At 38.9% G+C, this 17,629-nt stretch overlaps 1 protein-coding gene across 4 annotated transcripts in view; it reads left to right on the top strand.

The window, feature by feature from the left end:
* FSTL5 (follistatin like 5) overlaps positions 1–17,629 on the top strand; it is a 340,816-nt gene that overhangs the window by 281,982 nt on the left and 41,205 nt on the right. For 2 of the 4 annotated variants that reach the window (XM_082237216.1, XM_082237215.1), the window contains 2 exons: positions 12,308–12,334; positions 16,702–16,820. In XM_082237216.1, the coding sequence (XP_082093342.1) occupies positions 12,308–12,334; positions 16,702–16,820 (146 nt within the window). The remainder of the gene's footprint in view (positions 1–12,307; positions 12,335–16,701; positions 16,821–17,629) is intronic. The other 2 variants (XM_082237218.1, XM_082237217.1) reach the window with 1 other exon arrangement.

Raw genomic sequence — 17,629 nt, 5'->3', positions numbered from 1 at the left:
TTGCCACAGAAATAACAGTCCCTCAAAAGCAATACTGACAAAAAGTAACAACAGATCCCTATTTAAGAGGTAACAGAGATTATATCTTTATTTTCACTTAGTCTTGCCTCTCATTCCTCAGAGGAACTGATTTGTTTATGAAATCTATGAGTTTTCAGATATAATTCTAAATAGCTCTTCCAGGAATTAAGGGTGTAAGTAACTGGCCAAACAGCCTGACTGAACCTGCAATAAATACCTTGTCTTTGGTTTGGTTACAATAGTGTGTGTGTGTGTGTGTGTGTGTGTGAGAGAGAGAGAGAGAGAGAGAGAGAGAGAGAGAGAGAGAGAGAGAGAAGGTGATATTATTAATTTAAGGCTTTAGTGCCTCCTTCCTGCTGCAATATCCAGAACCCTCAGAAAAGCTGCTTTCCAGAATGGTATTTGGTGTGACATGGGTGGAACAATAAGAAATCAGGGACCACCTTTGTACAAATAGGTGTGCTTGTTAGGGCACCATTGGGTCTCAACCATTAACATCTAAGGTCTGAGGTCTGTTCAGTCATATTTTTGACTTTATTATCTGGGAATGCATTGGAAATCTTATGGAGGGGAAATGTGTGGCTTCATGGAGTCAGCATAAAATATCAACAACAATCATTTCCTTGATTTGTGCTGTATTTGCTTATGATGTGTGGTTTATGGAAGAAGTTGATGTACTAGACATCAACTTTAAGTGTTGACCAAGCAAAATTCCATTTCCCAATGCTTTCTGTGCCTGGCTTATTGACATAGAGCAATAGTATACACATTTGCACAACACAAAGTCCCACTGTGTTCAATGGGGCTTATTGCCAGGTAGCACTAAGATGTAGATTGGCTTCCCATTGCAATTAATTTTTGACTGCTGGTTTTTGTAGATCCTTGAGATTGCCTTTCTAATTCTAATGACTGGAGATGGAAATGGTATTTCCAAATGTGAACTTAGTTGCTGAGAAAATTACCACATAATTCAAATGTTTTTCCAGCCTTCTGCTGCTTCTCCTCTTCCTAGCTAGGCTGACACTGACATTGTCATAAATATATAGAAGGAAGCCCAATTATAGTTACAGTAGTCATCTATGTCAGTACATCACTTCTAAGAATATTTCATAGCATTGGATACTATTCAATAATTTGATTATCTGGCTGAAGAATAAAACACTACTTGATATATTTGGTGGCCTCTTACAAGTAAATGTCACAAGTGCCATCTGTCTTCAAATGGCAGCTTCTCTGCTATGTTGTCTAGGTGATGAAGTGAAATTGAATGAAATTAATAGTCGCTAGTGAGGCTGTTTACCACCTGGTAGCAGTAATTCTCACACAGTCAAAATAGACCATCACAGTGCCTAATAAAAACTTGTCATTACAAAACGGATATATCTTGACTCTCATCCGCACATAATAATATTCCTAGAAGCTCTCCAACAGGCTTGTGCCACACAATCTTGTGCTCAGTCCCACTGAAATCACTAGAGTTACATATGCTAGGGTAGATGCAATACTCCTCAGTACGACTACTGTTTTAAAGAAAACAGTAGTTGATTTATCACAATGTGAACTTTGCCGGTAACCTAACTGACTGTTAATAAAAGCAAACCACATATTTCAAAGCCAGTCCTGCCACGGGCAAATTGTGTTCAGAATCTCTGGCTGTTTTTTATTTGTATGTTTATTTTGCTTTTACCTATCAGCAGCCCCATATGGCAAATGAAGTTACTGTTGGGCAGGTGTGGGAAGCCAACCCTCCCCTCCCCACTTCATATCCCTATACTAAATGTTATGTGCTAAACCTCCATAAAGCAACTGGTGGTGCTGCCTGAATGGAGAGGATTGGTGCACAGAAAGAAGAGTTCAGTGCCCTTCTCCTGCTTATGAATCATCTGCTTAAAATCACTCGTGCCACAACCAATTCACATTTACACTGTGCCACCTGCATTCTAAGGCAGGATGTTAGCAACAAAGGAAGCTGCTTATAGAAAGTCAGGCAGTTTGTCTGTCTAACCCGTGGGTAGGCAGACTAAGGCCCGGGGGCCGGATCTGGCCCATTCGCCTTTTATTTAAAATGCATCTCTAGGTTATATGTGGGGCATAGGTTCACCCCCCCAAAAAAATTTGGCTGGCCCCCCACAAGGTCTGAAGGACCGTGGCCCCCTGCTGAAAAGGTTTGCTGACCCCTAACCCAATATTGTCTGCTTTGACTGGCAGAAGCTGTCCAGGCAGGATGTTCTCCTTCAGCTGCAGTCTGTTCTATTTAAGAGGGGGAGGGGGTGCCAGAGATTGAACCTGGATCATTCTGCATGCAAAGCATGTTCTCTACCACTAAGCTTTGGTCTCCTCACATTATCTTTGGTTCCTTCTCAGTGGTAATCTCAGTGGTTCCTTCCAACTATTCCACCAATAGCTTCATCCTAGCCCCTGCCCTCAAATCACAGTTCCTTTCTTCTTTGTATGCTATTCCCCAATCTCAGTATGCATTATCATTACCTCCCCTGCTCCCTACTCTGTGTGCATTAAAAACAAAAACAAAAGCCTATCACCATTCTTCGTGTTTCAGCTGCCAGTTGTCTTTGGGAAGCTAGACAGAAACCTGTGGTCCTGTCCCTTCCATACCTTCTAGGGCAGCAGTCCCTGCCTTTCACCTTTTTAATATTATCAGTGGTCACAGTGTTGAAGGAATGGGAGCAAGTGACAGAACGCATGTCCCTTTGCTTCAAACTTCTCATAATATGTTCCCCAAGGAGCTCATTCATTGTGAGCTATTTAGTGGATGATAATCCTGATCTACCTCACAAGGTTGTTTTGGTTGAAAGAAACAAAGATACTGGAACAGTTTGTTTTCCTAAAAGCACCATATAAAAGGGAAATAACGAATGCTATGGTTGCAAAGCATGAAAAATATTATTCTTTCTGGAATTAAACCCATGAACCTGACTAGTAAAAGTTAATAATACGATAGGTAAGGAGATGATTTACTTCTTATTTTCTTTTTATAAAATAAACTTTAAATCTGAATTTATAAGACATTCAAGAAGTACTACAAACCATAAAAAGTGAGGCAGGTGAAATGTTTTTTGCCAAAGCTGAGCAAACACAGCACAAAACACCAAGCATGTTTTTTACTTCCGTCGCTCAGTCCCTTCCTTCCCATCTATCAAGCTAATTTGGAACATCACCAGCCAGCGCATGAGAACATAAATCACCTGTAAGGACCTCCCTATAGTAGGTCTCTTTTAGTAGAAAGCTCAATCCTGATAATTCTAGCATTTTCCTTGTCACTGTGCTTTAGTTTGCAAGTGAACAGAACAGACATTTGCTGTGAACTGCAGATTTGATTGATTTTGGGGGGTTTGCCTTGTAGAACTCAGAGCTGAAGTGATTGCTGTGGCAAAAGGATTAAACCAAGAATTGTAAATCTGAAAAGTAATATTGATTTCAGCAATAATTTAGTACAGCATGCCCAATAATTGTGCCAAGCCTCTTAGCTGCGTATTTACTTGGTTCTCTCGGAACCAGGTAGCAGACATTCTGATTTTATTGTAAATAGGAGACACAATCATGCCTAAGTTAAGCACTTTGAACTTATTCCTATTGATTTCAATGAGAAAACTGAAGTACTTGTTTTGTTCTCTCCCAGTGAAATCAATGGAACCTCAAGGTGTTTAACTTTTAAAATAATCTTTATGGTGAGTAAATATATTACTATCATTTTTAAGATAAGAAATCTGGTTCCCTCAGTCCCATCGAACAATTTCCACCATGGCACCCTCATGCCAGAGTTGTCCGTCAGTGCCCATATTTGAATTTTTTAATGACCTATATTGTGCTATTTGCAACCTAATCTGTCAGTTGCTCTTGCACAATGAGTATACCCAGTGCTGTTTTTCTAGAAAAGGAGTCGCCAGAACTCACCATGAACACCTCCCTTCTTCTCTTACAATGGAATTGGCTCCCACCTGAGAGGTGCTGGAACTGATTTCTGGTGAGTTCCACCTGAAAAGAAGTCCTGAGTATATCTCGTTTCATAAGGGACCCCAAGAGTCATCTTGTCCAATCCCCTGCAATGCGGGAATAATTTAATACTCACATGCAAATATGTTGTTGAAAATAGAATGATGATAGCAACAAAGGATGAAAAAATGAAAGTCCAAAAGTTTTAGGCAGGAGAGTAGTGTATTATACAGAAGTGCCTTGCTGACATTCCTGCTGTCTTACCCCTCCCCTCCCAGTAAGCAACAATGACCCACCTACCAGGAAACTAGTATAGTGGTATTAGAAGAGAAATAATGAGGAGCCCTGGCTCTCGCCTATAGTCACTCTCTGCATGTTCTTTGCTTCAACGGCTGCAACACCAGATGTGTCAGTGTCAAGATTAACCTGCGCTGCCACCATACAGTTCTTTTTCCATTGTTCTCCATTAGCACAATATATATACCGGCTCCATTATTCTTAGGTTCTACTTTTGGCAAAGTAGCCCTCCGTTGCGTAAATCCATCACAGAACACTTGAACACCTGCTTTTCTGGCTTTGATGGGTAAAAAAGAAAGTGCCCTAATTTAGTTATATGTCTTCCAACCTGCTATCGAGAGAAAGTTCCATGTGGGCCAGACATCAAACCTGCCGCAAAGCCTGCTCTGTGTTGTAGAGTTATACAAGTTTTATGAATTAATACAGATGAAAGGTTTTGGTCATAGGCCTCGGCAGCTTTCTTCTTCGTCTAAAGGAATGTGCAGTAATGCACATTAAAGAAAAAAGAAAAAAAAGTTTCACAATATAAAGTTCATTCTTGACATACCTTCTCACCACAGCCCTGGAGATAGCTTTTTGGACCTCATGCATCATCTGCTTGCCTCTAAAGAGGAGCTTGGGAGGGCTGGATTTTGTTGAGTGTGATAAAGGTTCTTATATCTCACTGGGCTGTACAGAAGTAAAAGATATGAAACATCCATTTCTCTTCCGCTGGATTTCTTTGACAGCAACAACAAAATCAGAAACTCGAATTTACTGGTGAGAAGTGGTTAATATGAAGCAAACCTTCAAAGCATTTACATTATACTTACACTTAGAATTTGAGATTAGATTTAAAAGATGTAATAACCTACAGTGTGGTTTGTTAGGAGATTAATATGCCGGCTTTTATAGCAGGCAGGAAAATGGAGTGATGGATAAGACCTTCAGTGGACTATGTGATGCCTGTTGCTGTTAGCAAGAATAAAAGGAAATAAATAGTCTGAGCTTTGGCTTTGGTTGCAGTTGGAGGATATAATTTTATTTTAAAGTTTCCTGCAGATAACACACTCTTGTCACATTTCTGCTCCCGAGAGAAGCCAGTACTACTAAGATGATAACAATTCATCATCAAAATGGAAATTCAAGATTAAAGTCAATGAAAAACACTGTGAAAGCATTTTATCCTGCAGTTGTTACATTTTTGTCTTCAAGAAGCAATGAGTTAAGCTTCTTTGACAGCTTGGCGCAATTTTAACAAAAGATGGTAATCTGGTAAACCCTTTTGACACTCCTATTAGTATTGGAACAACTTAATATATATCTCAGTACTAAGAGATTTTTCAGTCCTTTGTATATACGTAACATGCCCGTTTGCACGTTGTCAACACTTATTTTCTATGCATTGTGTTCTAGCATAATCACAGAAGTATAATAATTAACTCCACAAGAGACTTCATGCAAACTCCAAAATTCAGGAGTCATAAACTTAGAGTTGAAATGTGATTTCGAAATAAAGTTACATCTCAGTCCACAAAACCATGTCGTGTCCTTGTGAGCCCATAAACTGAAAGATAGCAAGGCCTGTTCAATCAGACCAAAGGCCTATCTTGTTCAGCATCCTGTTCAGACAGTGGCCTATGAAAAACCCACAGACCGGGCAAGAGTGCAGCAATGTTCTCCCCACTGGGGATTCAGAGCAACCGGCATTCACAGCCATAGTGCCTCTGAGAGTAGAGGCAGAGCCATCATGGCTAGTAGCCATTCATAGCCTTAACCTCCATGGATTTGTCTGTTCCTCTTTTAAAGCCACCCTCTATGGCAGCCATCACTACATCTTGTGAGATAATGTTCATTGGTACATTAGCTTCATACCTGTGATTGGGAGGCCTTAACATTCCTAGGGTCAGTTAAACAACAATAGGACAAGTATTTCTATTATGTTCCTAAAGGACAAGCAGAGCAATCCTAAACCCCTGATCCATGCTGCTGCTAGGGTTTAGGAGTTTCGTGAAGGTATCCATCTGCTGGACACATTGCAATGGATCAACTGGAACCAAAGCCCTTCCAATTCTGAGGAGGTCCCTGAACTGTGTCCTCAGGCTGTGCCAGTTTGCATAGTGAAACAAGTGCAAAACAACCCACTCCACCTTCTGCATTGACCAGCAGGAGCTGGCAGAACTGCAGATGTGGCTGGAAAATCCAGCCCAAGCTAGGATTGCTCCTTAGACTCAGTTGGTGGGGATCCTATAGCTCATAATAGAACCCTGTTCCTTCAGTGGCATACACAGGCACTCAGATTGCCACATCTTATAGGGAATAAGAGACTTGTGTGCCCCCTTCCATAAACCTATCCAGCTCTTCTCAAAGTCTGGGGCTGCAACCCTAACCCTGGGAGTAAACCCTGTGGAATTCAGTAGGATTTACTTCCAAGGATTGCTACCTGACTAGCTAAAGACAGCTCTGTTATGTCCTAGAAAAGATTTCTCTGTGAATGGGCAATGTACCTGTGACTAAATTGAGCAACTACTATTTAGTGTTCCCTGTCTGTTATTATTCTTTCTTTCACAACATTCACAATGATTACTGAGCATATACTGTGGTGGTGTTGTAGACTCAGACCCTGCGACCATCATCTGAAGCCCTTCTTCATGCACCTCTTCCACAAGAGGTCCAAAGGGTGGCAACACAATCTTATATTTCTATGTTGTGAACTGCCCAGATATCTACAGATGAAGGGCAGCATGCTAAATAAGTAAGTAAGTAAGTAAGTAAGTAAGTAAATAACTCACTCACTCCCAGGGTGTACTATAGAGATGGTGATGATGATGTTTAAAATAAGACTGACTTAAGACATAACAACCATAGGGGTATCATGTGTGACTCACTATTCTTCCATCACTGTAAGGTCTCCCATCCCCTCTAGGTCTGTTGAGAAGACATTTTAAATCCTCATGCTCTCACACATCTTCCAAAGGGGTTCTTTGTTTCCCCAGAACGTGTTAGATTCCTCAAAAGTAGCCATGGTGACCCATCTTAAGTCATGTCAACATCTGAGGTCACCATTAACGCTTTGATCGATGAACTCTCAAGGATACCCTATGAATATATTTCAAACTTGGATCCCTGTTCCTTGAAGGCCCCAGGATGACATTTTAAAAAGTGTCTTTATTCATGTTTGAAACAGAGGAATCGCAAGCATATCCTAACCTTGAGGTCCCTTTATTTGTGTGACACTTGCTCGTGATAGAACTGTGGGAATGGGATATCATATATATCGAACATTATCATTGCCATTACACTGTAACAGCATAATAAACTGCTTGAACTTCTGTTGCACCATTTCCCAGGTCACAGATGTAATATAAGATGGTATTCAACTCGAAGTACACCTATTGAAATTAACGGACTTAACTTAGTCATGTTCTTTAATTTCAGTGGAGCAGCTGTGTGTAAGATTTAGTGGAATAGCATCTTAGGTTTTCAGCTAGAATATTTTTCAAACAGATATTTCTTTAAAAAAACCACTATTGATATTTTTATTATTATGATAATTTTCAAAAGCTTACTTTTAACAATAAAGGTTAGATTTGAATATTTTTTAAATAATGCTGTTCCGTTTCAGGCGATCTGGATTTCATGTTGTTTACCTGTTAATGAAGTGAGAGGAAAGTTTGCCACCCAAATATTTTGCAGTAATTCACAGATGAGTTGAATATTTGATGCCCAATTAATATTTCATCCTGCATTTTTTATTCTTTAACATCCATTACAGTTCCCCATGTTACCCGGTTAAGCAGCTGTGACTCTGTCACATTCTATGAAGCAACTTCTATAAATCCTTTCATCTGTTCACCCACAGCAAGCTGAAAATTATCTGCTTCCTGCATTTTGTGTCTAGAGGCTATGTTTAAAAAATAATATGCCTTTTCGCTACCATTAAATAGATCAATTTCTAACACCAGGGCCTTTTTTGCATGTCAAAGTCTTATCACCTAAGAAGAGGTTATGTGCTCTGAATACTACTGACTTCCAAGGTTCATGGCCATCTTCTCCTGCCGGGCCTATAGAACAGCATAAGGCTAAAAGCTTTTTTGACTCTGATTTATTGTCTAAATTTCTTCCACAGGGTCTTTCACAGGTCTCTCTTGCATCTCATACACAGCAATGCCTCTTTACCTCATTTCTCTGGGAATAAGTTGTGCTGGCATTTTATGATATGCCTAGGTATGCAGAGCTGAACAAAGGCTTTCCAGGGACTCAGTCTCAAACAGATTTTTTAAAAAAACAACAAACCAGCAACTGTTGGGGTCATCTTTGTTTCCAAAGCCCATAAAGCATCTGTAGATTACCAAGGGTTTATTTATAAAACAAGATTCAGCAGTTATCTCTGGGGTTATTATTCTAAGGTTATTGTCTTCAGATAAAAACCCTGTCTACAGAATTTTCCGAGAAAGGAAATTTCAACTGCACATAACTAGCTTGCCTATATGTGGGGAATTTATGCAGTCTGTAGAACTCTGTGGTTTCTATAGATAAAACACATTGTTTTAATTATGTTGTGGTTGGAGTCAGACCTGCTGCTCTCTGAATGGAAGGGCTACTTCCATTCTGAACAGTGAGCTGCATCAAGCAGAGGTGCCCAAAATGGACACTCCTGCAGGTGAAAGAAGAGAAGTTAGTTTTGCCGATTCCCCTTTCCCTTTGTAGCCCCCCATTGGCACTTCCCATGCTGGTCCTCCAAGCACCCAGACCAGATTTTTGAAGGCTTTAGGCTCTCCATGGAACTTATCAATAAAAGATATAAAGAATTAATGATTTAAGATGACAAAGATTGACAGTTATGGAGTCATGGAAAGGGACACCAAGTTAAAATGGACATCCTCAGGACCTGTGGCAAGAGACTCTTCAGGCCAACGAAATAAGCCAATGTTAGTGTGGAGACCCTACAATCTTTAAAGACAGGGTATGGCACCTAAGCAATGGGTGGACAATCTAGAATTAGCAGCAGGGCTTCTGTGGATTCAGGAAGCAAACAACAGAAAGCAATGGAGAGAACTTGAAGATGTGTATCCCGAATATGGATGTGAGATGCTACAAAAAAAGACGAATGTGGAGTTCCACACTGCACAATTCTGGATCCTAACCATGCCCTCGTTTTTCTGGAATTTAAGGTTGAATATAAGGTTGTATTCAACTAATGTTTAGTCAGAATAAACCCATTAAAATGAATGAACTTAAGTTAATCCTGTCCATTAATTGTGATAGGTCTCCTCTGAGTAAACATTAGTTGAACACAACCCTTACTAAATAATAAATACAATTTTACCACTTTCTTATAACTCCATCAAGATGGTATTTAGGAAACAGAAAATGCAATCATTAACTCTGGCTGATCTAATATTGGTCCTGGATTCATTTATACCTGACTGGGACCTTAGACAGGATCAGTCACATTTACTGATTGCATAATATGTTTTCTGTAGGGCAGCCCCTAAAGAATTTGAAACTTCAGTATATCCAGGGACTACTTCTGGGGGGAAACGGAAATGGATCTGTTTTGTCAGGAGACCTACAAGCTTAAATGGGATTCCACCCCCTACCCAATCTCCAATAACCTGTCATGGGGATTTCGGTTGCAGAACTCTTCACAGCAATTTCCTTGATACCTCAGCAGTCATACTGTGTATCTAGGCTGCCCTCCGATTTTTTTCCTCACCTCTCCCACATGGGATTTGAATTTTCTGCCTGTTATCTCTCCTTTCTTTCTCAATCTTATACTGTGAACCAAATCACTCAATGCCATTACCTTACAAGTACGACTTTACCAATGATTGAGGCCCTGAACCAAGGCTCAGAGGACCCAATCCTAATTAAATCTGTGTCTTCTCAACCATGAATCTTAATGATAGCAGAGATAAAAAGAGATTCGGAACAAAAGTGCCACAGTTGTTGTTGTTTATATTGTAGCCCGTGTGCTTTTAACGTAGCATGTTATACCAAAATCCAAGTGCAGATTTCCCCTCTTTTCCCCCAAAGCCAGGGAAAATAGCCTATTGGTTCTTATGTAGTAAAATTTTGTTGTATTAAAAACTGTGATACATTTTCTGCATAAGTGTCCTTGAACTGCAAATATACTCAACCAAATATTGATTCAGTCAGTCAATAAAACCTGGCAGTTAATGCACAAAAATGTTGCAAAATTATCAAATATGTCTGTTGATAGGTAGGAAAGTAGTATTACATTTCTTTAGATGAGACTTTTTACTTGTATATTCATTGGTTCATTGCTCTCAAAGTAATTTAGCTACAGTTTTGGTAATGAACTTACTTGTTTCCAATGATAAAAGTGAAATATTCAGTTAATCTTCCAGAATACAAAGTATTTATTGGATTAATCAACTCTTTCCAGCAATCTCAATGGAAGTTACAAACTAGTAATATATGGCTTGCTGTTTCAATTTATTCACATTTTTGTTTCTGAGGTGGTCAGGATGAGAGGGCACTTTGTATTAGATAAACATATGAAGTGAGCATAGTTTTATTTGCTGCCCAACTAGTATGTTTGCTTTTAATGCATTTTTATCGTATTGGAATCTATTGGTGGGTCTCTGGGCCACAATAAAGAGTTCAGTTGAATTGGAAGAAATTTCCTCACAGATAGAACTCATCAGAGTAGTGTTACCCCACTGAAGCTCCATCCAAAAGAACTAAAGGTATCCCTTGAAACATGCAAGAGAAAATGTCCTTAAGTTCTGCAAATATTTGGCCTGAAAGTTAACAGAGGTAGGGAAAATGCCAAATAGGGGCAGGTCTTGTTGGCTACTGACAGCAAATGTTTAAAGTCCATATTTTTTATACACTGACTAATACAAGATCTACCTTTCCCAGGACCAAATGTGTGGTGGTGAGGGGAACTATGATGGAGAGACCCAGAGCACAAATACAAATATAACTTCTTAATGTCAAGAATTGCCTTCCATGATTTTCTTTAATACTAAACATGAATGAGTGGCTATTAGTTTGGTCATGCTATTACTGATACATAATATAAGGGTTTTGCCTTAAGCCTACCAGCCCAATATTACAGGATTAGCTTAGGGAAATGTTTGGATTTTCAGTAGAGCAAATAAGATTCCTGCATAGCAGAGAAAAAAATAACTGAAGGAAGAAAACTAATTAACTTTCTGCCTTTTTCTTAAAATTCTAAGAAAAAAAATTGGTGTTCAAAGGTTGTTGTATACTATTGAATTCTCTGATGTATCAGTTTCCTGTGAGTGATCTGTTTCTGAAATGTCTTAGGAACGTTTAACTTCTACTTTGATTGGGTTGTGTCTGAATTTGTCAATTTATTTTACGATGGTGTATGACTCTGCCTAGTTATGCTTCTAAAACAGAAAAAAATGGTCATAGGTTGGATAATAAGCATTTGGGGTTCTGTTTTGTTTTTCAGTTGTAAATGTTTAAACCCAAACTCCATGAAGTGGAGCTCAAATCTCAATAATAATAATCTCTTTTAAATATACTAGAAAGTCTCTCTCTCTCTTTGCTACAGAAAATTATTGCCTTCAGTTTTGCATTTTGAAGGCACTAAGAAGCATCCCATAAGCTTCAAAGGAGTCAAGATCATGCAGAGCAGTTCTAAAGTGTCATTCGAATGCACCACTCATAGAATATTTTTAAATGTTTCACCTCTTTGAGATGCAGTGAAGTGTTTCCCTTTAGAATTATTCATTCTAAACACAATAGCACAATAAGACTAGCTGAAGTATCCCCATTGTCTATATTTCCACTTTAAAATCTTAAATAATAATAATAATAAAAGCTTTGTGGTTCACATTAGCTTATTCATTTTCATTGAAACGTGCTAAATTCTGGTCATAAATATCAAGTACAGTAAGTATATATCTAGGAGTCAAACAATCGGAATTTGTTTTAGATAGTTGATGTGTGCAAATCAATCTTGTATCACGTTCCTAATTTTAGAAACTGATGTGCCATTGGGTGATATTTTCATACTCATCTGTGTCTTCTGTTCTTTTCCTCTTACATGCTGCAGTTGCAAACATACTGTGGAGAGAGGAAGGTACTAATATAATTTTCTCCCCATCCTGTAGTAATTTTCTTGTCTGATGTACATATTAAATTTATAGTTAGACAATAGCTATAGCAATTATGTTTTAATTATGCATTCATTCTTCACAAATAGATCTTTGTTTCTAATTCTGTTATACGGTGTGTCATTGTCAAGGATAGAAAAAACCCCTAATTATTATTTGGGGTGGGGATGGTTGCAGTATCTGTAAATGTTTATCTTTTCCTTCTCTATTTGTACCTAACAATAACCCATGTTTCTAAAAGGCTTACGGGCATATCTGAGTTACAGTTAAAACTCCCTGTGGGGACTGTGCCCTTAACTTGTCCTGTTGCTGTCATAAATCATTTGGCCAATCAGCTTATCTTCAGTCAGAATGTTGACCCAGGAATGTGAATCATTCTTATTTTGCCAAGAGTGCTATCTAGTGAAGCTCCCAGAGTAACAGAGAAGTGCTGTTATCTGATTACTTGGTGAGACAAAACTAAAAAGCTTAAAACTTGGGAAGTTTGTGTGGGGTGGGAGAGTGAAGGTTGGAGTTTACCAAAACCTACTGCTTGTGATATAGAATATAAGATCACAGCCAGAAGTTTTAATTGTATTTATTATTTTTTTACCCTGCCCTTCCTCCCAAAGGAGCTCAAAAGACACTATGACTCAAGTGATAGGCAAATATCCTTTAGCTGTTCTTTTCTTTTCTTTTCTTTTTGCTTTTCATTTCTTTCTTTCTTTTTGGTGATAAGCAAATGTCCTTTAGCTCAGTTCAGAAGCAACATAACATTTATTTACTAGTTGAGTTTCAGAGAGTTCGTCCTTAAAATTTGGAATCTTGGCCCATATTTTTTAGTTTAGGAGAAGTTTTCTTGCTACGGTGTGTATGTTAGGCAAAATTGTATACACAAATGTGTGTATTAGGAAATTTTCACAGTAAAATTAAAATGTTGACAAACATGCAAACTGATGTGGAAATGTGGAAAACTGAATTTAAAAATAAGGGTATCAGAGAAAGCAAAACTGACAAATTTTCCTATCCATATCTCTAGCCATGGTGCTGAACATGCTCACTCCCCTGCTTGGGGTGGGTGGTTGTGTGTGTTTTTAAGTATAATAACTAATTCCATACGTCTAGTTTAGTCCTCAGGTCTCACCACACAGGGCACATTCAAAATATAAGAGAAAACAATGGGTGAAATAGTCAATATATTAAAGAGGAAAGCAAAAGTCGATCCTGAATTATAATTTAAATTTCCAATCATGTAAATCTTGAACGTACAATGTACAAATATTCGAATTCCTCAGTTATTACCTCCAACAAAAATAACTGTTTACATTTTAATTATCTAGCTTTTAAAAAGAAATATTTACATTGCTCACATCTGAAACTGAGTTGGTTATTGGCATACTGTTTTCTATAGGGGTTCAAAACGTATCATGGAAAAATCTTGGAGTAGGCCCATTGAAATTAATGAACATAACTTATGTCCATTAATTTTGATAGGTCTATTCCAAATATTACTAATATTGTATGCAACCTATGTGATTTTCAGAATCAGCAGACACAGTTACGTGTAAATGAGTACAGTGGTACCTCTGGTTGTGGATGGGATCTGTTCCGGAGGTCCGGCTGGATCCCAGGGTTTTCACAACCGGAGAGACCGCTTCTGTACACGCACACGCAATGGTAGAGCGCGTTTGCACATGCATGCGTGGCAAAACCCCAGAAATATACTTTTGGGTTTGCCACTTACATATCCCGAAGTTTACATAACCGGAGGGATACATAAGCGGAGGTATGAGTGTATAGCAAAAATGGTAGGTTTTTGGAAAACATGTCAATAATCAGAATTAGAGTAAGAAAGCCAGCAGTTAGAATGCATATGCTAGCTGGAACCTGTGTAACAGAAATAGAATGGTTTATATTAGGCAATGTCTGCATGCTCTTTACTGTTCTTCAGAGAGATTTGAAATTTCCAAATGTCATGTTTTATTCACTGTCTTTGCTAGCAAAGCACACATACATATGGGGCTGCCAACTGTATACTGGCACCTGTTCCTATGCCTTGAACAGACATTAGGTGACAGTGCTCCAAGCTGAGAAAAAATTCACTTGCTGATTTCTACAATCGAGCTGCTATTAAAGACACAGGAACTACTTGTTTTGGAGTTGTCTCACAACTATAGATACACTCTTGTCAAAAGTAAATGTCTACTTTTAGTGCAATATTGGGGTATATCAAAACCAATGACATAGAATGACCCTTGAAATGCAGTGGTTCCTTTGAATGGCCATAATAACACGCTGAATTTTAGAGAAGCCATTGGAATGTGTCAAGGTGGGCACCCTGAAAAGACTTGTCACTTGTTGGATACATTTTTGTTTTTAGGCTGGCCTTTTAATTTATTTCTCACACACCCCTTGCTGGTTTTTCTTCTTTTCTTTTATAACTTGCTTTGCTTTATCTGCCATGTTTGTTATTGATAGTTGGCTTTACATTTGCCTTTGTAGGCAACCTTGAATGGTTTGGGTTTTGAACTAGAAAGATTCTAAATGCTCAGAGAGAATTCTAGCTATTACAGGTGACCACAGCTATGTATTGCTTTGTTCCTCCAAAAAGATGTAGCTGTCAGTTGAGTTTCTGAATGGGCATGCAGGAGAATTGAAAAGGGTCAGGTTCTGCCGACTGCCCTTGCCACCCTTCATTACATCTTCATCTGTATAAAAAAAATTCAATTGAATTTCTGAAGGGCCCTATAAATGCACTGAGATAGTTGCATCCTGCTAAATTTCCTTTAGATTTGGGTTTTGTAGTCTGCCAGGTCAATGAAAAGATTCTGTATTCAGGTCACTGTGAGAAATTGAGCACTTATCTGTATGAAACAAGGAGTCGTTCCCGACCAAGACCTTAGGAAGTTTACAACCCAGCCCACCACTTCTCCCTGTCACCATTTTGATACCACATAGCCCCACAGAAGCACTACTAGTAATTCTGACACCATGTCAAAGGAGATTCCATCCCTAGTAATGTGTAAGAAATATGAAAAACTGAAGCACCAAGACAGTATGTTTCCAAGCACAATTCAAAGTGTTGGTGCTGACCTTTAAAGCCCTAAATGGCCTCGGTCCAGTATACCTGAAGGAGCGTCTCCACCCCCATTGTTCTGCCTGGACACTGAGGTCCAGCACCGAGGGCCTTCTGGTGGTTCCCTTGCTGCGAGAAGCCAAGTTACAGGGAACCAGGCAGAGGGCCTTCTCGATAGTGGCACCCACCTTGTGGAACGCCCTCCCAGATGTCAAAGAGAAAAACAACTACCAGACTTTTAGAAGATATCTGAAGGCAGCCCTGCTTAGGGAAGCTTTTAATGTTTAATAGGTTATTGTATTTTAATATTCCATTGGAAGCCACCAATAGTGGCTGGAGAAACCCAGCCAGATGGATAGGGCATAAATAATAAATTATTATTATTATTATTATTATTAGTAGTAGTAGTAGTGCTAATGAAGTAGTAGTGTGTGCAAAGAGGAGGCTGACCATGCAGGAACTAATTTCTTGGCTTCCAGTTCTGTAGCCAATTTGTGAGAATAATGCTGTTTATTCTGTAACGCAATACCAGATATAATGGAGGGTTCCATGAATATTTGTGAAATAGAACAATCCTTTTACAGTGCTTCAAAGTATAGGGTTGTATGGAAACACTTCCACTGACACAAGCCAGGATGCTCACTTTTCATTGAGCACCTGGCCACCTGCACCATATCCCAGTCTGCTCCAGCAGATTCCTTAACACCTCGACTTTTTAAGGTTCATAGGTTGGTCCAGCTCTGGTGCCCCAAATTGTAGGGACAAAAGTACTCTTTGTTACAGCAAAGCTGGATGGGGTACAAACCATAAAATATATTATCACTTTTTTAAAAAAAATCACTTAGAAACCCAAACCCTCCATAATTTCTGTGTTGCCATGAACCTATATTTTACCTCTCCCAGCCCTCATAAATGGCACAATGAGAAAATGTAAACAATTTATTATTTCTCGTTGATCCTAAATGAATAATAAATTCCTTACATTCTCTTTTGTTGCAGGTATTTTCAAAGTATGCCATATATTTCCAGACTAATATTCATGAAGCCATTTTGTTTCTCAGGGGGGTTATAATGTGAAATCTTGTATCACATTAAAGTTTCATTTTAGGTCTACAGTGTTTTTTTTTCTTAATAATCCCACAGGATTAGTTTAATTAATTTTACACACATTAACAAAATATTATCTGGCCAAAAAAATTAAACAAAGCTTTGGTGCATGAACTTTTTCCCCCCTGAGTGGTTTAATTTTGTACTTTTAAACATGTTTTTGTTCCTAAGGTCTGGGAATTGGGAATATGTTCTATGTATTTTATGAAGATGGAATCAAAGTGATACAGCCAGTGGAGTGTGAATTCCAGAGACATATTAAGCCTAGTGAAAAGCTCCTTGGTTTCCAGGCAAGTATTCTGAAACATCTAATTACCCTTTCCTTCCACCATGCTTGATATTTCAAAAAGCTGAATATGCTCTTTGAAATGTTCTATCTGCTAATGAAGCAACGGCTGACAAATGTTTCCTGTTCCTTTCTGTCACTGGGCCGCCACAACAATAGAAGACCCTGACTTGATTGCCTCCAAAGAACTATGGGCAGAAGGAGAAATGTGTCCATGCTGTGCCATGGACTCTTGCTCAAGCGTTTGTGGAAGTCTTGTCTCAGTATGGTGCCACAGTGTTACATTAGCTGTGCAGTAGTATGAATGCCATGGCAAATATGGAAGATGCAGGCTGTAGCAACCAAACTCTAGAACAGGCTTCTTCAGCCTCGGCCCTCCAGATGTTTTTGACATACAACTCCCATGATCCCTAGTTAGCAGGACCAGTGGTCAGGGATGATGGGAATTGTAGTCTTGAAACATCTGGAGGGCCAAAGTTGAGGAAGCCTGCTCTAGAAAGAACTCATGCAAAGGCTTACTATCGCAAATTGTTGCCACACTTTGAAAATGGGTCAAGCAGTGACGAATAGGTCAATCTGACCTTACTTTGAATTCTGAGTAAGAAAGCCACAGGTTGCTTCATTGCCACGTGACCCTACTTTGTATAAACTTTACTTCTATGTACCCATTTATGTGTTTCTGTGTATGAAGATTAGATAGACGAACACAAAGACAGACAGATAAGGGTGTAGATAAAGACAGAAGTAAGTCAAGTAAGTGGACCTTACTCCATTAAACTTCATGTCACAATAACTTGGTTAGTCTTTAAGGTA

This window comes from Podarcis vaucheri, assembly GCF_965113315.1.
Source record: "Podarcis vaucheri genome assembly, chromosome: 9".
In the NCBI taxonomy this organism is placed as follows: domain Eukaryota; kingdom Metazoa; phylum Chordata; class Lepidosauria; order Squamata; family Lacertidae; genus Podarcis; species Podarcis vaucheri.
Note: the sequence above shows the minus strand (reverse complement) of the source record. Positions and strands in the feature narration are given on the sequence as shown.